General features: G+C 43.0%; 1 protein-coding gene across 3 annotated transcripts in view; it reads right to left on the minus strand.

Moving 5' to 3' along the window:
• Positions 1 to 6,116: 6,116 nt before the first annotated feature.
• LOC135518185 (transportin-1) overlaps positions 6,117 to 22,709 on the minus strand; it is a 48,824-nt gene continuing 32,231 nt past the window's right edge. Inside the window, exons 13-25 of one of the 3 annotated variants that reach the window (XM_064943147.1) lie at positions 19,957 to 20,182; positions 19,444 to 19,615; positions 18,889 to 18,975; positions 15,990 to 16,097; positions 15,157 to 15,315; positions 14,846 to 14,933; positions 14,211 to 14,309; positions 14,004 to 14,099; positions 10,164 to 10,239; positions 8,916 to 9,015; positions 8,646 to 8,720; positions 8,374 to 8,513; positions 6,117 to 8,197 (exon numbers count right to left, since the gene is read on the minus strand). In XM_064943147.1, the coding sequence (XP_064799219.1) occupies positions 8,406 to 8,513; positions 8,646 to 8,720; positions 8,916 to 9,015; positions 10,164 to 10,239; positions 14,004 to 14,099; positions 14,211 to 14,309; positions 14,846 to 14,933; positions 15,157 to 15,315; positions 15,990 to 16,097; positions 18,889 to 18,975; positions 19,444 to 19,615; positions 19,957 to 20,182 (1,394 nt within the window). In that variant the 3' untranslated portion in view covers positions 6,117 to 8,197; positions 8,374 to 8,405. Of the gene's footprint in view, positions 8,198 to 8,373; positions 8,514 to 8,645; positions 8,721 to 8,915; positions 9,016 to 10,163; positions 10,240 to 14,003; positions 14,310 to 14,845; positions 14,934 to 15,156; positions 15,316 to 15,989; positions 16,098 to 18,888; positions 18,976 to 19,443; positions 19,616 to 19,956; positions 20,183 to 22,709 lie in introns of those variants that run through there. The other 2 variants (XM_064943146.1, XM_064943148.1) reach the window with 2 other exon arrangements.

Raw genomic sequence — 22,709 nt, forward strand, 5'->3', positions numbered from 1 at the left:
ATTTCTGAAACTATCCGCCGCCATTGTCGCAACCCCTATTACCAGCCTGTTCAACCTCTCTTTCATATCGTCTGAGATCCCCAAGGATTGGAAAGCTGCCGCAGTCATCCCCCTCTTCCAAGGGGGAGACACCCTGGACCCAAACTGTTACAGACCTATATCCATCCTGCCCTGCCTATCTAAGGTCTTCGAAAGCCAAGTCAACAAACAGGTCACTGACCATTTCGAATCCCACCGTACCTTCTCCGCTGTGCAATCTGGTTTCCGAGCCGGTCACGGGTGCACCTCAGCCACACTCAAGGTACTTAACAATATCATAACCGCCATCGATAAAAGACAGTACTGTGCAGCCATCTTCATCGACCTTGCCAAGGCTTTCGACTCTGTCAATCACCATATTCTTATCGGCAGACTCAATAGTCTCGGTTTTTCGGATGACTGCCTTGCCTGGTTCACCAACTACTTTGCAGACAGAGTTCAGTGTGTCAAATCGGAGGGCATGCTGTCCGGTCCTCTGGCAGTCTCTATGGGGGTGCTACAGGGTTCAATTCTCAGGCCGAATCTTTTCTCTGTATATATCAATGATGTTGCTCTTGCTGCGGGCGATTCCCTGATCCACCTCTACGCAGACGACACCATTCTATATACTTCCGGCCCGTCCTTGGACACTGTGCTATCTAACCTCCAATTGAGCTTCAATGCCATACAACACTCCTTCGGTGGCCTCCAACTGCTCTTAAACGCTAGTAAAACCAAATGCATGCTTTTCAACCGATCGCTGCTTGCACCCGCATGCCCGACTAGCATCACCACCCTGGATGGTTCCGACCTTGAATATGTGGACATCTATAAGTACCTAGGTGTCTGGCTAGACTGTAAACTCTCCTTCCAGACTCATATCAAACATCTCCAATCGAAAATCAAATCAAGAGTCGGCTTTCTATTCCGCAACAAAGCCTCCTTCACTCACGCCGCCAAACTTACCCTAGTAAAACTGACTATCCTACCAATCCTCGACTTCGGCGATGTTATCTACAAAATTGCTTCCAACACTCTACTCAGCAAACTGGATGCAGTTTATCACAGTGCCATCCGTTTTGTCACTAAAGCACCTTATACCACCCACCACTGCGACTTGTATGCTCTAGTCGGCTGGCCCTCGCTACATATTCGTCGCCAGACCCACTGGCTCCAGGTCATCTACAAGTCCATGCTAGGTAAAGCTCCGCCTTATCTCAGTTCACTGGTCACGATGGCAACACCCTTCAGTAGCACGCGCTCCAGCAGGTGTATCTCACTGATCATCCCTAAAGCCAACACCTCATTTGGCCGCCTTTCGTTCCAATACTCTGCTGCCTGTGACTGGAACGAATTGCAAAAATGCCTGAAGTTGGAGACTTTTATCTCCCTCACCAACTTCAAACATCTGCTATCTGAGCAGCTAACCGATCGCTGCAGCTGTACATAGTCTATTGGTAAATAGCCCACCCATTTTCACCTACCTCATCCCCATACTGTTTTTATTTATTTACTTTTCTGCTCTTTTGCACACCAATATCTCTACCTGTACATGACCATCTGATCATTTATCACCCCAGTGTTAATCTGCAAAATTGTAATCATTCGCCTACCTCCTCATGCCTTTTGCACACAATGTATATAGACTCCCCTTTTTTTCTACTGTGTTATTGACTTGTTAATTGTTTACTCCATGTGTAACTCTGTGTTGTCTGTTCACACTGCTATGCTTTATCTTGGCCAGGTCGCAGTTGCAAATGAGAACTTGTTCTCAACTAGCCTACCTGGTTAAATAAAGGTGAAATAAAAAAATAAATAAAAAACTGCACTGTTGAAACAAGAATTTCGCTGAACCTGTGATATCTGCAAATCTGTGTATGCGTCCAATAAACTTTGATAACAGTATGAGGCCGAGATATTTCCCTGACAATGTTGATCTCATAAACACTTCAAGGTTGCAAAATGATCTTCCACAGGGACATTACACTAAAATCATGACTCAGTCATCTACACAGCCACCTTGGCCATCTTTGTCACTACTAAATATGTTGTGAGTGGTGGATGAAAGTATGGGGCCAATGGGGGTCATTAACTCTGGCCTATCCAACCTGATATTATCAGGCTAAAAATCATTAGACAGATCACATCAAACTTTATTTAAAGTGCATTTAAATATGTAACACACAGTAACAGAAAACAGCAGTCCCTGATTTTTGTAAACAATTTATTCTCAACAATGTACAGATCCAAGCAGTGATTACCATTCACATCCATCACATCTTCATACAAATATAATTACAAAATCACTACAGTACAATAAAGATTCTTCACATGATCCAAAATATTTGGTGGCCCCCTAAATTATTCTTATTATTTAACCTTAAAATTCAGCAGTTTATAAAAACAATTTAAACCATATTCACCATTTCAAAAGGAAGAAGTATCTCTCACATTATTCAGCAAAAACGGGTGAAGGCAGACTTGGAGAAATCCTTGTAAAGTTGTTTTCTTATGGCTAAATGAAAGTCACAGGCTATTGTTACAGGTGTTCTTTAAAGGGGGGCTGAAATTCCTGATTTGGCCTAATTTTTTGTTTTGGTCATTAAGAAATGCAGCGGCCATGACTGAAGCCAAAAGAGTAGTCTTGGAGGGGGTGGTTTAATGTGGATGTCTCGTGAGTGTTCGCATGTGGCAAGCGTTTGTACATTCACTCTGTTAGATAACTTGAAACAGCCTAACCAGGTCGTGTGTCTTGAAGTCACCTAGGCTAGCTAGCACTAGTCAACTTCTTTCTCCAATTAGCTTCAGAAGGCTAGTTTGTGACCCTGGCAAAGTTGGTTTGACAATGGATAGCCCATCTCTGTGGCAATTTAGTGACCACCAATAAATGACAATGTAAATGGGAAAATATTTTATTGTTCCACATTTTTAGTTGTCTCATTAAATGTTTTTTTTTGTATATGAATTTCTACCATTTATAGTCATTTGAGGTTAAGTAATTGAGATGTGAAGCTATTGAGCTTTTAAAATATTTTCTGATTTACATTGTGTAATTTACTGATGTACCCTAACTAGCCTCATAGGGATATCAAATGTCAAACCAAATGGACCATGGGCATTACGATAGGGTCAGTGCAGCTGTGCTGCGAAATGATGATTACTTGGGTGCTGTCTGCTGCAGGATTGAAAAAACCCAAACCTAATGAATTTATGGGACCCTTCAATCCATGACAGTTTTTTCACCATCAGTTCACAAATCTGTTATGGATGAGACTGACTTTATGACCAAAATGACCCTATTTACAACTTGTAGTCAATTTTGATTAGACTAAATGTTTGACTCATAGATGCCAAAATAGCTGTTTTCAAAACGAGAAGTTGCTTTTAGAGGCAGTCGCTCTTTAGAGGAGACATTCTAATAGACTGATTTTGAAAAGATTTCCCTCCCCTGTTCTTCAAAATTAAAGACTTCAAAAACACAAACATAGCTGAAAGACGCCATGAGCATATTTGCGTTTGGCCTAATGTGCAAGGTCTTTTTTCATTATTGAAAATTACCAGCCATCACGAATCCCCAGCAAAATCATCCAGTTATCCTCAAGGCATCATGTACATATTACATTAACTATCTAGACATGTCTTACAATCACTTTGCCACAGTTGCATTCATTATGTGCAAGTTAACTCTTCCCAATTGTATATTCTTATTCCTCCAAATTGTAGCTAAATTTGAATGCATGAGCTTACCTAGTTACAAGTATTATTTCACACTGACCCTGGGTGTGTGTACATCTCAGTGCCTTATTGTGAGTTAGCACACATATCAAACATTAGTGAACTGAACACCCATAGACAGGAACATCCTTGGTAGTTTAGGGTTAGCACAGGCTTAATAAGCTCTTATCGGTAAAGGGAGATGGAAAAAGGCATACATTTGGAAACAATAACGGTAAACACAGACCTCCTGAGGTTACTACAAACAAATATTCAAGTACAGAAGCTACACATTATAGCAGCGGCTATGTCATTCAGACGGCACACAAACAGTGATTGTTCTATGTATTTTTCTTTTCATATTCTCTTGGGACGGGTTCCTGGACACAAATTAAGCTTAGCACTACGTTTAAAATGTGTCTGGGAAACAGGCCCTATATGTTTTTGTTGTTTTTAATTCAGTGTGATAAATCGCAGTACGACAGAACCAATCAAGCCATGCGTCCTCCAATTTTTGACATGCCAAACAGCTGGAATGTGACAAAGACGAAGTAATGTCCACTCCAGGACAAAGATGTGGCACAAAAACAAGAACTACAGAAACAAGCGCCTCCATATATCCCATTCTGTCTTTTTGTGTAACTTGATATTAGCCTGGTGAAAAAAAAGAGCAATTCAGTTTGGATCCAGGCTAACTTGAAATACCCCCATATTTTTGTTGTTACAAGTGTTAAAATGTCTAATTATGTTCAAAACCATCCAATTAATTAAAAAAAAAAAAAATACACCGTATAATAAAGATTCAAGGAGGCTTAAATATATTTGATTTTAATTACCTATTAATCTAAGTTAAAGATTGTTGGCTTTGGAAAGGTTTTGTGGCAATATATGAGCGTCTGCAGTATTTCATCTCCAGGCTTAGTTCACAATTATCTTTTAGAGAATTTAAGATATTGGGAATCTTATCTTTCAAAACAGGTCAAACACACACACTGGAAGTTTCCATACACTTAGGTTGGAGTCATTAAAACTTGTTTCTCAACCACTCCACAAATTTCTTGTTCACAAACTAGTTTTGGCAAGTCAGTTAGGACACCTAATTTGTGCATGACAAGTAATTTTTCCAACAAATTGTTTACAGGCAGATTATTTCACTTATAATTCATTGTATCACAATTCCAGTGGGTCAGAAGTTTACATGCACAAAGTTGATTGTGCCTTTAAACAGCTTGAAATTCCAGAAAATGTTATGGCTTCAGAAGCATCTGATAGGCTAATTGACATAATTTGATTCAATTGGAGGTGTACCTGTGGATGTATTTCAAGGCCTACCTTCAAACTCAGTGCCTCTTTGCTTGACATCATGGGAAAATCAAAAGAAATCAGCCAAGACCTCAGAAAAAAAATTGTAGACCTCCACAAGTCTGGTTCATCCTTGGGAGCAATTTGTGTGTGACCACGCAGCCATCATACCGCTCAGGAAGGAGACACGTTCTGTCTCCTAGAAATGAACGTACTTTGGTGCGAAAAGTGCAAATCAATCCCAGACAGCAGCAAAGGACCTTGTGAAGATGCTGGAGGAAACGGGTGCAAAATGTAAATGTATATCCACAGTAAAACGAGTCCTATATCGACATAACCTGAATGGCCGCTCAGCAAGGAAGAAGCCACTGCTCCAAAACTGCCATAAAAAGTGTATGTAAACTTCTGACAAACTGGGAATGTGATGAAAGAAATAAAAGCTGAAATAAATCACTCTTATTATTCTCACAAAACATGTTTCACTTTATTAAAATAAAATGGTGATCCTAACAGGGAATTTTTACTCGGATTAGATGTCAGGAACTGTGAAAAACTGAATTTAAAATGTAGTTGGCTAAGGTGTATGTAAACTTCCGACTTCAACTGTGTCGGTGTATGTACACACACATATGTGTATGTATGTATGTATGTATGTATGTATGTATGTATGTATGTATGTATGTATGTATGTATGTATGTATATACGTACACACACACACACACACACACACACACACACAGAGAGAAAGAAAAGGACTACACAATATTGAATACTCAGTGAAGTAATACATGAGGTGATTAGTGGTATAAGTCTCCAGTAAACAAATACTATATCAGTACGTGATTGTGTGAGTCTACTACAGTATGCAGAAAAAAAATTCTGTCTGAACAAGTGCTTTCAATATGCCCTGCGAGGCAGACAAAATACTGCAACAATTACTCTGACCTGCAGAGTGAATCTGATTGGTTGGCTGGGCATAAAACTGTATTCCCACCCACCATGGGATACATTCAGGCAATCAACAACCTCAAGACTTTTGTACTTTACGGAGCCAAAAGAATAACACACCAAAACAAAAAGGAACAAAAAACATTTTTTTCTTTAAGTTCTAACTTCACAGTATTTAACAAAAAAACAAACAATACATGTGCACGTGGGTTATAGGTTAAGGGGAAAATCGTCCTGCAGGTATGCACGAGATAAAAGTTGAACTTTCAAAATAAAAGTCTGATATTGTATGTCAGCGAAATGGGGTAGTGAATAAATAAGAATTTCCTTAACTTTTTAGTTCAATTGAAATGCACCTCCCCCTGTCTAGTTTGGGATGTAAAAGGACCACCAACATGCAAGGAATCAAGCATTCGAATACCTTGCATTCAAAACAGTCATTGCAATCATCCTCAAAGATCATGCTTTTCACAAAAAAAGCAAACCAACAACAATAATAAAAAAACCACAGTACATTAAATGTTTTTTTTTCCTCTTTTTTTTTTACACAATTGCTTACTGTTGAGTTTTGGATTGACAACCAACAAAGGTCACAGAGACACACTATCAAGACAGGAGGACTTGTGTTACAGTCCTAATAACAAAAGGGTGAACATTTTCAGCTAAAGCCCTGTATGCTGTTTCCATACCCCCCTCCCTTTGACACTGTTAAACAATATAGTCTTACGTTGCCACAATCGAGCCCAAGTACTGTTTTCACAAATGGGAGAAAGACAGAATTTGATATTTAAAACAATATGGGGTCAGGAAAGCTGATATTATGGCAGCTAGTAAAACATCCATGCACACAGAACACGTCACTTCCACACCACAGGAGAGGCAGCCTGAGAGTTTACCTCAGAGTTTTAACATGTGTGTAGCAGTGTTCAAGGTCTCTTTTTAGAATCACAACCAAAACCCTGCTACAGTATATGGATTCAACTAGATGAGAATATCAATATCAGACTTGTTTGTTTCTATATTGTATGTATGTAAACCCAGTTCATGCTAGACACTGACTGGAAAACCTCTGGTAAACATAGGGGGTGGTGGGCGGACAGAAAACTGAAAAAGGACAAACTACATGTTTGTTTAAGAAACCTTATCACAAGGCTATGCAAGAAATAACACAACTATCTGATGATGCAACACACAGATCACTCTACTGATGTACACCCTCCTTACCCACTTCCCACTTTGATGTAAGCATGCTACTTCGTTATTTTCCTGTTTTTAAGACAAGTCACTTTCAACCACAACAAATATAGAATCATATGCACTCTTTCTGTCTGACGTGTTTGACTGAATGGTTTATTCAACACAGCTTTTGACCTGCCATAAAAATACTGTTTATTACTCTATTACTTTAAATATGCCACTACCAATTTTTCTTTCATTAACTCAACGCAATTGCTTTGATTGATGACTACAATAAAAGATAGCCTGCTATTGTTATTCGAAGATATGCAAAGGCAGTGCCCCCCCCCCCCTCCCCCAGTTGAGGACAGCTGCTATGTTGTTTTCTCTGAGACTTTTAATGTCATTTCTATGCCCACTACGCTATTTTATAACCACCCCCATATCAATTCTATGGTCGGTATCATTCTCTCTAGTTCTACACTCCCTCCCCCTACACTTATCTCTGAGTGGCACTTTCCGGTCGATACGAATAGATTTAAAAGCTCTTAACTGAAATCGGACCCTCAATCAGCACTATCCCCCCCTGGTAAGTATAAAGCCATGATTTTACCACAACAAGCATTTACAAAGTTTTGCATTGTTTTTTTTCCTGCATTTTGATTCAAATGTCCACTCAGTAGTAGAGTCGCTGGAGAGCTCGAATGAAAAATAAAATAAAAAGAGAAAACAAAAATGGTTACGCTGACAATGTCTTTTCATTTCTGAATGAGATGTTGAAATGATTAAATAAATGTTTCCTCCCTTGATTAAGTTAGCCTGCTGGTTCCCCCGTGTCCCCCTCGCCTGATGCTTGGGGGGCGTTGACTGCCTCTGCTGGCTAACACCTCCCTCCCACCCCGCCCGTCAAGAAGGTTGAGGAGGGTCCCGGTCCGCACCCCCCTCCCTCCCCAGCTGGCAGACCCTACCCCCAGTAAAGGGTAACATGTTCCCTGGGTATAAGAGGTTCCCCGTCAGTCGTCTCCCATAGTGAATGACCTGGAAACACAGAGTGAGAACAATATTATTAAGTAAGCAAAATTAGGAATAAACCTTCCTAATTTCGCTTGCTTATCATTTTGCTCAAATAAGGTGGCTAACAAACAGACACTAAAGTGCATTGGATAGGATCTCTCGGCTCTATAATTATATTTGACCATGAATGTGCAAAGTACCCCCTTGAACAGGTATGTTCCTATGGAAAGCATTACACCCCGTAGAAGGCCGCCAGCCGTTCCTTCAGAGGCAGTGGGAACTGGTCTGAGAAACGCCTCCAGTTATCCTCGCCCACCTGGTTCTTGAACCCATGGAGGATCTGAAAATAGCAAACAACAATTAGCACAAAGCCACGCATGCACACATTGTGGATGAGGATATTCACTCCTTCCCCTTACACAGATCGGGCCTCGAGTCTACAAGACTACGTGGCAGAGTTATCAGTTTTTACCTTGCCGAACATGTCTCGCAGATCATCCTTTGGATTTACCCACGAGGCCACTGCATCACAGAAAAATATAAAGTCCTGGAGAAAATGAGAGTAAAGGTCTGCCTTGAGACAACAAGAGTTTCTCTGCAAACATCACTCACTCATGGGGCCATATAACCAGTAATGCAGTTCCTGTATTTTTCTTAGTCCTCAACTGATGGGGCCATGAGAAGAAGAGAAGTGCAGTTCCTATGTTATACTCTATAGGGCAGCAATGCCTGGGGGCCTCACCTGTACCACTCCTCCAGGGTTGACACTGATCATAGTGCAGATGCCTCGGAACGCTGAGTCTTTTTCCTCATTGTCTCTTATGTTCCTTAGAGAGGTGCACCTGTCAACAGGAACAGCCACGTTTTACACCAGGCCAGAGGGGCTGCCTTAAAGCACTGCATAGCATTACAATTCAATACCCTTACAGCACTCTGAAATGGCCATTGACTGTATTCAATAATGTAATTGAACTTGCATAGGTAAATCATATTACCTGTTAACACAATAAATTCCACTATGGATAAATAGAATACCTTCCAAAATATAAAAATACTACATCTTTTGTCTCAAGGTTTGTTGATTGTATGTATGACAACTAAAAAAAGAAAAATAACCTATAGTATATTAAAAAAAGACAACTTGCCATTTTTACTTCATACTTGTGAATTCAATCTACAATGATTTATTTTAGACCTTTAGAAGATTTGATATTATCAGAACTACTTTCACCAAAGACTACTTCGGAAGGTACAAAATATTCTTGTGGGGAGAAAATGATTTCTCTCAGATCATTTAAAACAGTATCAGACTGGTGCATGCACATCAAACAAACCGGTCCTTCTGAAACGTTGTGTGAAAGCACTTAACTATACACTTACGTGTAAGTCACTAAAAACGGGTTTATCACTTTTAAAATAACTTAACTTTGGCCCATATGGCATTTAGGTTAACATTTACTATAGCACATTATAAATGCTAAATATTTTTATATTAACTTTTTTCTTAAAGGAAGTTGAGGAATTCTGGGATAGGAACATGCAGCTGGATGACTAGTGGACAGGGGGGTGCTCTGAGAATGCTTTGGGAAATTTGTTGTGGAATGCTTTGGGAATTTTAGGGAAGCCTTTTGTTTTCCCTTTCTGAACCAGCAGGCATGTGACAGTCGAATCCCATGCACTAATTAGTAGTTAGCGACAATTAACAATGACAAACTGTAAAATAAATAAACCAGTAATGTATAAAATACATGAAGGTGCTACTGAAGCAAAATACATCACAGACAGAGGACCTAAAAGAGGACTGGATTAGTCACATGGTTGGCAATGATTACGGACTGATTCAGGAGAAACAGAAAATACTTATTTCAGAAAGAAAGAGAGGGAGGAAGAGGGAAAGACAGAGACAGGGAAGAAGAGAGAGACAGGAAGAGACAGACATGGAGAAAGAGGATAGGAATATGAATTAAATAAAAGATTGAATAATACACACCAGGGTCTTATAAACTGCTGTAGCATGGGTGCCACCTCTTGAGGACAAACGTAACCAAGACGACCAATTGTTATTGCTAAGGTAACGCAATCACGGTTATACACCACCAAACGCCAACCAAGACATGAGCAATGAGGAGAAAAAATAAAGAAAAAACAAACAACTCAGAAACATAAATCAACAGAATCCATGTATGATAATAAACAGAAGAATTCACTAGTGTTGATTATTACTGCCCCGTGTAGACTAGTATGGCACTAAAAACAAACACCTCGTTTAAGGGAGAACACTTTGACAACACAATATCAATCAAACAGCAACATGCCTGCTCGGACGTCAGAAATATCAATGTTGAAATGGCCTCTGTTCTCTTACGACAAACTCCTCTTTCCAAAATGTTAAATTAAATGTTATTCGTCTAACATTAAAGTGTAAAGTCATTAGTTAGCCAAATGCCAGTATGGAATGTTTACAAGGTTCGTATTCTTCTCAAAGTTGGCAGCTGGGAATTGAGCTTTCAGAGGTTTCTCCCTTAAACTCACAAAAAGGTTAATCTTTCCATAAGAAACAGAAAAACGTTTCTTCTTTTTTTGGTTGTACAGAAATGACCAACTACATGGGAGGAGACTAGTATCCAGTACAGCAGGTTCTTATGAGGAGACAGAGAGGAGGACCTACGTTTAAGAGACATAAAACTATGCAACATTCTCATTAAGAAACAGGCATTTATGAACAGTCCAATGAGACATGCAGAAAGCAGATGATAGGCTCATTAGAAATAAAGTTCAGTGCAGGATAGGCTGATTGGCTGCAAATGAGGATGGAGGGGAGGGGTTATAGCTATACAGTGCCTTCAGAAAGTACTCATACCCTTTGACTTTCACATTTGTTGTGTTACAGCCTGTATTCAAAATGTATCCAATTGTTTGTTTTTCCTCACCCATCTACACACAATACCTCATAACGACAAAATTAAAAAGTTAGTTATTTTTATGTTTGCAAATGTATTGAAAATTAAATACAGAAATATTGAATTTACATAAGATTTCACACTCCTGAGTCAATACTAGAATCACCTTTGGCAGCGATTACAGCTGTGAGTCTTTCTGGGTAAGTCTCTAAGAGCTTTGCACACCTGGATTGTGCAACATCTGCCCATTATCCCTTAAAAAATGTGTCAAGCTTTATCAAGTTGGTTGTTGATCATTGCTAGACAAACATTTGCAGGTCTTGCCATAGATTTTTCAAAGTCAAAACTAACTCGGCCACTCAGGAACATTCAGTGTCTTCTTGATAAGCAACTCCAGTGTAGATTTGGAATTGTGTTTTAGGTTCTTGTCCTGCTGAAAGGTGAATTAATCTCCCAGTGTCTGGTGGAAAGCAGACTGAACCAGATTTACTCCAGGATTTCCACCTGTGCTTAGCTTCATTCCACTCTTTTTTTATCCTGAAAAACTCCCCAGTCCCTAACAATTACAAGCATACCCATAACACAATGCAGAAACTATGCCTGAAAATATGCAGAGTGGTATTAAGTAATGTGTTGTATTGGATTTGCACGTTGTACTCAGGACAAAAAGTTAATTGCTTTTCCACATTTGTAGCAGTATTAATTTAGTGCCTTGTTGCAAACAGGATGCATGCTTTGGAATATTTGTATTATTTTCACTGCCAATTAGGTTAGTGTTGTGGAATAACTACAATGTTGTTGAGGCATCATCTGCTTTCTCCTATCACAGCTCAATTCTGTAACTGTTTTAAAGTCACCATTGGCCTCATGGTGAAATCCCTGAGTGGTTTCCTTCCTCTCCGGCAACTGAGTTGGGAAGGACGCCTGCATCTTTGTAGTGACTTGGTTTATTGACACACCATCCAAAGTGTAATTAATAACTTGACGATGCTCAAATGGATATTCAATATCAGCTTTTTTTTTTTACCCATCAACTAATGGGTGCCCTTCTTTGCGAGCCATTGGAAAACCTCCCTAATCTTTATGGCTGAATATGTGTTTGAAAATCACTGCTCGACTGAGGGACCTTACTGATAATTGTATGTGTGTGGTACAGAGATGAGGTAGTCATTCAAAAAACACTATTATTGCAACTTATTATGTGACTTGTTAAGCACATTTTTACTCCTGAACTTAGGCTTGCCATAACAAAGGGGTTTATTAATTATTGAATCAAGACATTTCAGCTTTGTAATTCATTTGTAAACATTTCGAAAAACATAACTAAGGGATAATTGCATGTAGGCCAGTGACCAAAAAAATCTATTTTAAATGCAGGCTGTAACACAACAAAATGTGGAAAACTCAAGGGGTGTGAATACTTTCTGAAGGCACTGTATATGGCCTCAAACCCCATCCACCTAAATAGTGTTGATGTGACTTTATACTGTATGTGTTTTAAAGTGCTTTGAAGGATCAAATTGGTGAGCTATAAGAGAATCAAAATGAATACATTTTCTGAATGTTTTGAGGTTAGCTGAAAATGAAGATTAGGAGAGTTCTTGTATGAAACAACCCAAAGGAAACCAAGTTGATTATGTTTTGATACATCATACTAAAATAGAATGGTAGTGGACTGAGCTGAATAGCATAGCCCTATGGCTCCATCAATCCATCACCTATCCTGCATCAAACGTTTGCCATCCTTTAACTAAACATTCAACATATATTGGCAGATATGCATTCACATTTAAAAGAAACACTAACTAAAAACAACAAATAAATAAACTGACAAACAAACAGGAACAACATCTACAAATTCCCTAGTTTTACTGGGGGGAGGGGGGGGGGTGTAGGTGGGTTAGTTAAGCAGGTTACACTTCACCCTCATTTTGGCTCAGTTTGGGTTCGAGTTTCAAGTCGGCGGCCATTTTGGATCACACGGTTTCCAATTCGACTAGAGCCTCTAAATAAAAGCAGAGTGTAACCGAAGGTTTGTTTGATAAGTATAGGCGCTATAACATTTCTCTCAACACCTGGGATTAGCTCTTTCCTCAGTCAGCAAAGACGACTAGTTATTATTATTATTATTGATGATCATCATCATCAGAGTGTTCAGTAAACATTGAGTTTGTCAAATTAACCGTATGAAAACTCTTGAAGCATTTAGCTATACACTCCACTGTCTCAGTTAAAACCTTATGGTCACCTATTAATGCTGCTCAACACTTCAACTTCACTTCAAGGGAAATAAAGATAGAAAAATCTGACAACCAACGGTGCAACAGAATCAATCCATTTCAGTTAATAATGCCAAGACTGTACACTTACAGGGTTTGCTCGGTTTTGGCATTTCCCCAGATTCTTACTCCATGAGGAACAAATACTTAATCTGTCACTCTTTCTCCCCTCCTTTCTTTCCCTCTTTCCACCTCAGCCACATTTCATTTCTTTCAGCAGGGATCCAACAGCCCATAAACACAGCCTCTAAGCCATAGATCATTGGGTCCAAATAGTTGGGATGTTTGGTTGAAACCAGCAAAACCTGTAAGGCCCAGAGCATGGGGAGGCTTTCAGATGGAGATTAATGGCCTCCGCTCCAGTCAGAGGGTGTCCCAATAACCTCTCCTTCTTCCTGAAGTCTGCACTCGTTCACTACTCCCCAGACATTTAAAAGCATTGGATTGGTGTTGGCATGGGCAACGAGGAGTTTTTATATACCAATAATTTCCCTTCAAATCCATGAAGGGAATTGAACGAGTGCACACTTCGGGAGAAAGGAGATTTCATTGGGGCGCACCCAGAGTGGCCCTGACTGACTGTGCTGTGTAACATCTCCCTGTGTGGATGGCAGGTTCAGCACAGCCTGCAGCGCCACCTTGTGGTGGTACCTGTGTTCTCCAACAGGGTCTTTGGGGTGTTGGGCCTGTTGATGATCTCAACCAGCTGGTGCAGCACCATGGTCACATAGGGCTGCATCTCAGCCCCTGGGGAGAGGGGAAGGAGAAGGGAGGTCAGGGAGGTGTAACACACACATTCATGAGAATGTATCCAAGCTGGTATGTGTGACCTCTTTCTGACAATTTCCAGACACTCACCCATTTGTATAGATATCTCTCCGATTGCCCACGTTGCATTGTTGCACACTGATATCAACTCTGGGTTCAGATTAGTGCCTAGTATAGGCATGAAATCAGCTGCACAGAAGAGAAAGAGATAGAAGCTTAAATCATTGGTAACTGATAACCTGACATTCAGTCTACTACACACATCTTGTATATCAGGCTGTGTGTTACTGCCAGTCTGGTGTAAGAGAATAGAGTATCAGGCTGTGTGTTACTGCCAGTCTGGTGTAAGAGAATAGAGTATCAGGCTGTGTGTTACTGCCAGTCTGGTGTAAGAGAATAGAGTATCAGGCTGTGTGTTACTGCCAGTCTGGTGTAAGAGAATAGAGTATCAGGCTGTGTGTTACTGCCAGTCTGGTGTAAGAGAATAGAGTATCAGGCTGTGTGTTACTGCCAGTCAGTCTGATGTAAGAGAATAGAGCATCAGGCTGTGTGTTACTGCCAGTCTGGTGTAAGAGAATAGAGTATCAGGCTGTGTGTTACTGCCAGTCAGTCTGATGTAAGAGAATAGAGCATCAGGCTGTGTGTTACTGCCAGTCTGGTGTAAGAGAATAGAGTATCAGGCTGTGTGTTACTGCCAGTCTGGTGTAAAAGAATAGAGTACGTACCGATGCATGGCTTTACATGCTGGAAACAAGCTTTAGTCAGGTCACCCAGCAGAGCAAAGGAGCTCTGCCGCACCTCCGGCATTTTGTCCTAAGAGAGATAGAGAGGACAGAGAGACAGAGAGAGCGATAGGGAGACAGAGAGAGCGATAGGGAGACAGAGAGAGCGAGAGATTAGTCATGACTCACGGACCTGAGAGATTAACTATGTCAGGGTTGGTTGATCTGTAACACTGAGGTCACTGGTTGAACTGTAACACTGAGATCACTGGTTGGTTGATTGATCTGTAACACTGAGGTCACTGGTTGGTTACCTGCATGCACTGGTACATGAGCGTGAGGATGTTGCTACGGGCAACCAACTGCTCGATGTTACCGCCCAACCCCTCGGCCAGTCCACTGAGCAGGTCCAGAGCCACAATCATAAAGTCCTTATCAGGAGCCTCGTACTGGTCTGGCTGGGACTGGTGGAGCTGGATGGAGAGACAGAGGGGAGGGAGACAGGAAAAGGGGGCAGTAAGCAAGGGAGACAGACAATAGAATATATGGTAGAGGGAGAGGGGAGATAGTGTGACAGAGGGTGATGGAAAGAGGAGAGAGTGTGGATTAGAATTGGGAAAATAGTTATTTGAAATAATTAGATTCCACATTCCGCAAGCAGATAATCCCCAAATGTTCTCATACACACACTATCTGTGCCAAAACCCTTCTCTATGGTGTGTTCAGTGCCAACTCACACAGCCAGCTGGCACAAACAAGATGATGTTTACAGGCAAGAAAGCAAGCACTAAACAAATGCTCCCTCACGCAACAGTGTCTCACACACCCTTGTGTCCCTCACGCAACAGTCTCTCACACCCCCGTGTCCCACACACAACAATGTCTCACACCCCCATCTCCCTCACACAACAGTGTCTCACACCCCCGTGTCCCTCACACAACAGTGTCTCACACCAGTGTCTCACACCCCCGTGTCCCTCACGCCCCTGTGTCCCTAACACAACAGTCTCTCACACCCCCCCTTGTGTCACTCACACACACCCATGACCCTTACACAACAGTGTCTCACAGATCCATGTGTCCCTCACGCAACAGTGTCTCACACACCCCCGTGTCCCTCACACAACAACGGACGTGTGTGTCTCACCATGGCCTGAGCGAGGGTCTTCTGCACCAGGTTGACACAGCGCTGGTACACAGGCTCACAGTAGGGCAGGAAACCACTCTGGAGAGATGTGGCTACTGACGACAGGCACTGAGAGATGGAGGGAGAGCAAGAGATTGGGGGATTCAGAGAAGAGAGAAGGTGATGTGACAAGAGAGAGGATAAAAGAGGAAGAAATAATTTGGGCAAGAAAAGCATGCCCACATTAACCTGCCTTCTACTCAGGCCCAGAAGATAGGATATGCATATAATTAGTAGATTTGGATAGAAAACACTCTAAAGTTTCCAAAACTGTTAAAATAATATCTGAGTATAACAGAACTGATTTGGCAGGCGAAAACCTTCCATTCAGGAAGTAGTTTTCTATTCAATGCCATTACAGTGTCCATTGACTTAGGACTCAAATTGCAGTTCCTATGCCTTCCACGAGATGCCAACAGTCTTTAGAAATAGTTTCAGGCTTGTATTCTGAAAAATTAGGGAGTAAGAGCAGTCTGAATGAGTGGACCCTGCCGGGTCACAGAGCTTTTTCATGCGAGCGACCGAGAGAGTGCCTTTCTTCTTCTTTACCCACTTTTCTCCCCAATTTCGTGGTATCCAATTGTTAGTAATTACTATCTTGTCTCATCGTAACAACTCGCGTACGGGCTCGGGAGAGACGAAGGTTGAAAGCCATGCGTCCTCCGATACACAACCCAAACAAGCCGCACTGCTTCTTAACACAGAGCGCCTCCAACCCGGAAACCAGCCGCACCAATGTGTCGGAGGAACACCGTGCACCTGGACACCTTGGCTAGCACGCACAGTGCCTGGCTCGCCACAGGAGTCGCTGGTGCGCGATGAGACAAGGATATCCCTACCGGCCAAATCCTCCCTAACCCGGATGACGCTAGGCCAATTGTGCGTCGCCCCACGGACCTACCGGACGCGGCCGGGTGCGACAAAGCCCGGGCGCGAACTCAGAGTCTCTGGTGGGAGGCCGGGAGGCCGAGAGTGCCTTTCTTGTTTACCTTTTATATTGACAACGTTATTGTCCGGTTGAAATATTATTGATTGTTTAGGCTAAAAACAACCTGAGGATTGAATATAAACATCATTTGACATGTTTCTATGAACTTTACGGATGCAATTTGGATTTTTTGCCTGCCTGTTGTGACTGCGTTTGAGCCTGTGGATTACTGAATAAATCACACAAACAAAACAGAGGTTTTCAGATATAGAGACTTTATTGAACAAAATGAACATTTATTGAATAAATGAATGTCTTCTGAGTGCAAACATATGAAGATCATCAAAGGTAAGTGATTCATTTTATCTCTATTTCTGACTTGTGTAACTATTCTACTTGGCTGGTTACTGTTTGTAAATGATTTGTCTGCTGGGCTATGTCCTCAAATAATCGTACGGTATGCTTTCACCGTAAAGCATCTTTGAAATCTGACACTGTAGTTGGATTCACAAGAAATTCATCTTTAAACCTATGTAAATTAGTTGTATCTTGTCTGAATTTTTATAATGAGTATTTCTGATTTGAATTTGGCGCTCTGCAATCTCACTGGATGTTGGCCAGGAGAGGTTAAAGGTAGTAACTTTTACATTTTAGTAAATTGTTTAACCTTTTGTGTGTAAGGGGCAGTATTTTCGTTTTTGGCTAAAAAAACATACCCATTTGAAACTGCCTATTGTTCAGCCCCAGAAAGTAGAATATGCATATATTCAGATTAGGATAGAAAACACTCTATAAAGTTTCCAAAACTGTAAAAAATATTGTCTGTGAGTATAACAGAACTGATATTTCAGGCGAAAACCCGAGGAAAATCCAATCAGGAAGTGCCTCTTATTTTGAAACCTCTCTGTTCCTATGCATGCCTATCCTCCATTTAAAGGGATATCAACCAGATTCCTTTTTCTATGGCTTCCCTAAGGTGTCAACAGTCGTTAGACATAGTTTCAGGCTTTTATTTAGAAAAATGAGCGTGAAAGATCACATTGCGTAAGTGGATAGGTGGGGGCTCTCAGAGTGAGTTTTGCGCTACAGAGTTTCTCCCGGTGTAACTGAAAAACCTATACACCCGGGTTGATATATCAGCAAATATATTTTTTTAAAACAACCTGAGGATTGATTATAAAAAATGTTTGACATGTTTCTGTGGACATTATGGATATTATTTGGAATATACGTCTGCGTTGTCGTGACCGCTCTTTCCTGTGGATTTCTGAACATAACGCGACAAACAAAACAGAGATATTTTGGGTATAAAAATAATCTTTATGGAACAAAAGGAACATTTGTTGTGTAACTGGGAGTCTCGTGAGTGAAAACATCCGAAGATCATCAGAGGTAAACGATGAATTTGATTGCTTTTCTTATTTTCGTGACCTAGTTACTTAATGCTTAGTGTACATAATGTTATGCTTTCGATAAACTTACAAACGGTTGGATTGCTTTCGCTGTAAAGCATAATTTCTAAATCTGAGCCAACAGGTGGATTAACAAAAGGCTAAGCTGTGTTTTGCAATATTGCACTTGTGATTTCATGAATATGAATCTTTTTTAGTAATATTATTTGACTGTGGCGCTATGCTATTCGGCGGTTGCTGATCCCGCTAATGGGATGGGTAGCGTCAAGAAGTTTTAACAGAGTGAGCATGTTTTTGCTGAAGAGTAGAAAACTCCCCTGGACGATTGTGTCTTGGTGTGAGAGGACAGTGAGGCACACCTCTAGTAAAGGGAACATTATTAGAGGACAGTGAGGCTCACCTCTAATAAAGGGAACATTATTAGACAGTGAGTCTCACCTCTAGTAAAGGGAACATTATTAGAGGACAGTGAGGCCCACCTCTAGTAAAGGGAACATTATTAGAGGACAGTGAGGCTCACCTCTAGTAAAGGGAACAGATCCTTGTCTTCGTCCTTCAGCTGGTTCCACTTTGCTATCAGTGGAGGCATCAGCATCTGAATGTACTCCTAAACACATACAGTAAAGCCCACATTAGACATCACAACTAAACACATACAGTAAAGCCCACATTAGACATCACAACTAAACACATACAGTAAAGCCCACATTAGACATCACAACTAAACACATACAGTAAAGCCCACATTAGACATCACAACTAAACACATACAGTAAAGCCCACATTAGACAACACAACTAAACACATACAGTAAAGCCCACATTAGACAACACAACTAAACACATACAGTAAAGCCCACATTAGACATCACAACTAAACACATACAGTAAAGCCCACATTAGACATCACAACTAAACACATACAGTAAAGCCCACATTAGACATCACAACTAAACACATACAGTAAAGCCTACATTAGACATCACAACTAAACACATACAGTAAAGCCCACATTAGACAACAACAACTAAACACACAGCTGAAAGGTGTGTGTGTGTGTGTGTGTGTGTGTGTACCGGCTTGTTGAGGTGGTGTCCAACGGAGTCAGCGAGCGTCCCTATAGCATCGTACAGTATAAGCAGGTTCTTGTGTTGGTACTTGTTGAAGGCAAATACCAGAGTGTCCAGGATGTAGGCCAGGTAGGGAACCAACTCTGTACACGCCTCCTCTTCCAGAGTGGCAAAGGCACTGGGGGGAGATAGTGGAAACAGAGAAAGGAGAGAGGGGTGAGGGAGGTAGAGGGGAGAGAGAAAGAGAGGGGGATAAGGCAGGAGAGAGAGGGGTGAGGGAAATAAAAGGTTGTTTGGAACACCACTTCACAGTCAAGCTGTTCTTTTTGAACTGTAGTTCAAAAACTTTTGATTGTATCAACTGATTGTCACAATGATCATCATCTTTACTTCAACTCCCAGGACTGTTGTCCCCAGCTTTAAAACCCAGAGCCACTTATTACTGATCATTTACAAATAAATCAGACTTCTGGTCAAACATAACCACAGTTACCAACAGCTGACCACATGCTGACTCACCTGCAGGCGGCCTCCTGCACCCTCTTGTTGGAGTCCAGGATGCGTTTGAGGAGCTCAGTCATCAGTGGCTTCAGATAGGTGTCAGGAGGCTGACTGACCACCCAGTGGGCATATCGACTCAGGGTCCAGCAGGTGATGGAGCGCACCAGGGCCTTCTCATCACTCAGACACTGCACCAGGTGGGGGATGAGCTCTGGCAGGTAGGGGATCATACCCTGCATACAACCTAGGAAAATGACATGGGGTTAGACTATTGGGTTCCACTGGCTTTAAGATCAGCGGTGAAAATGGTGGAGAGATATAGTCTTGTTTAGTCCTTCATTCAGGTTGCATGGTAGAATACCCCTGATAGCTAGAATTAAGCAACTTCCTGACCCACACAAGTGGATAAACACACTGTACATTCTCTTTCACCACTGTATAGTCTATCACTTCCTCCCCCTCCCAGTCTCTGCTCGTCCTTACCCTCAGCGGTAGCCCCCAGGACCAGTATACCAGTCTCTGCTAGTCCTTACCCTCAGCGATGGCCCCCAGGACCAGTATACCAGTCTCTGCTAGTCCTTACCCTCAGCGATGGCCCCCAGGACCAGTATACCAGTCTCTGCTAGTCCTTACCCTCAGCGGTGGCCCCCAGGACCAGTATACCAGTCTCTGCTTGTCCTTACCCACAGCAGGGGCTCCCAGGACCAGTATCTGCAAGTCCTTACCCTCAGCGATGGCCCCCAGGACCAGTATACCAGTCTCTGCTAGTCCTTACCCTCAGCGATGGCCCCCAGGACCAGTATACCAGTCTCTGCTAGTCCTTACCCTCAGCGGTGGCCCCCAGGACCAGTATACCAGTCTCTGCTAGTCCGTACCCTCAGCGATGGCCCCCAGAACCAGTCTCTGCTAGTCCTTACCCTCAGCGATGGCCCCAGGACCAGTATACCAGTCTCTGCTAGTCCGTACCCTCAGCGATGGCCCCCAGAACCAGTCTCTGCTAGTCCTTACCCTCAGCGATAGCCCCCAGGACCAGTATACCAGTCTCTGCTCGTCCTTACCCTCAGCGGTGGCCCCCAGGACCAATATACCAGTCTCTGCTAGTCCTTACCCTCAGCGATGGCCCCCAGGACCAGTATACCAGTCTCTGCTTGTCCCTACCCTCAGCAATGGCCCCCAGGACCAGTATACCAGTCTCTGCTAGTCTTTACCCTCAGCGATGGCTGCCGGGACCAGTATACCAGTCTCTGCTTGTCCTTACCCTCAGCAATGGCCCCCAGGACCAGTATACCAGTCTCTGCTAGTCCTTACCCTCAGCGGTGGCCCCCAGGACCAGTATACCAGTCTCTGCTAGTCCTTACCCTCAGCGGTGGCCCCCAGGACCAGTATACCAGTCTCTGCTAGTCCTTACCCTCAGCGGTAGCCCCCAGGACCAGTATACCAGTCTCTGCTAGTCCTTACCCTCAGCGGTGTCCCCCAGGACCAGTATACCAGTCTCTGCTAGTCCTTACCCTCAGCGGTGGCCCCCAGGACCAGTATACCAGTCTCTGCTAGTCCTTACCCTCAGCGGTGGCCCCCAGGACCAGTATACCAGTCTCTGCTAGTCCTTACCCTCAGCGATAGCCCCCAGGACCAGTATACCAGTCTCTGCTAGTCCGTACCCTCAGCGATGGCCCCCAGAACCAGTCTCTGCTAGTCCTTACCCTCAGCGATGGCCCCCGGGACCAGTATACCAGTCTCTGCTAGTCCTTACCCTCAGCGGTGGCCCCCAGGACCAGTATACCAGTCTCTGCTAGTCCTTACCCTCAGCGGTGGCCCCCAGGACCGGTATACCAGTCTCTGCTAGTCCTTAACCTCAGCGGTGGCCCCCAGGACCAGTATACCAGTCTCTGCTAGTCCTTACCCTCAGCGATGGCCCCCAGGACCAGTATACCAGTCTCTGCTGGTCCTTACCCTCAGCGATGGCCCCCAGGACCAGTATACCAGTCTCTGCTAGTCCTTACCCTCAGCGATGGCCCCCAGAACCAGTCTCTGCTAGTCCTTACCCTCAGCGATGGCCCCCAGGACCAGTATACCAGTCTCTGCTAGTCCTTACCCTCAGCGATGGCCCCCAGGACCAGTATACCAGTCTCTGCTTGTCCTTACTCTCAGCGATGGCCCCCAGGACCAGTATACCAGTCTCTGCTAGTCTTTACCCTCAGCGATGGCCCCCGGGACCAGTATACCAGTCTCTGCTAGTCCGTACCCTCAGCGATGGCCCCCAGAACCAGTCTCTGCTAGTCCTTACCCTCAGCGATGGCCCCAGGACCAGTACACCAGTCTCTGCTAGTCCTTACCCTCAGCGATGGCCCCCAGGACCAGTATACCAGTCTCTGCTTGTCCTTAACCACAGCAGGGGCTCCCAGGACCAGTCTCTGCTCGTCCTTACCCTCAGCGATGGCCCCCAGAACCAGTCTCTGCTAGTCCTTACCCTCAGCGATGGCCCCCGGGAAAAGTATACCAGTCTCTGCTAGTCCTTACCCTCAGCGATGGCCCCCAGGACCAGTATACCAGTCTCTGCTAGTCCTTACCCTCAGCGATGGCCCCCAGGACCAGTATACCAGTCTCTGCTAGTCCTTACCCTCAGCGATGGCCCCCAGGACCAGTATACCAGTCTCTGCTAGTCCTTACCCTCAGCGATGGCCCCCAGGACCAGTATACCAGTCTCTGCTAGTCCTTACCCTCAGCGATGGCCCCCAGGACCAGTATACCAGTCTCTGCTAGTCATTACCCTC

The sequence above is a fragment of the Oncorhynchus masou genome, chromosome 28 (genome assembly GCF_036934945.1).
Source record: "Oncorhynchus masou masou isolate Uvic2021 chromosome 28, UVic_Omas_1.1, whole genome shotgun sequence".
In the NCBI taxonomy this organism is placed as follows: domain Eukaryota; kingdom Metazoa; phylum Chordata; class Actinopteri; order Salmoniformes; family Salmonidae; genus Oncorhynchus; species Oncorhynchus masou.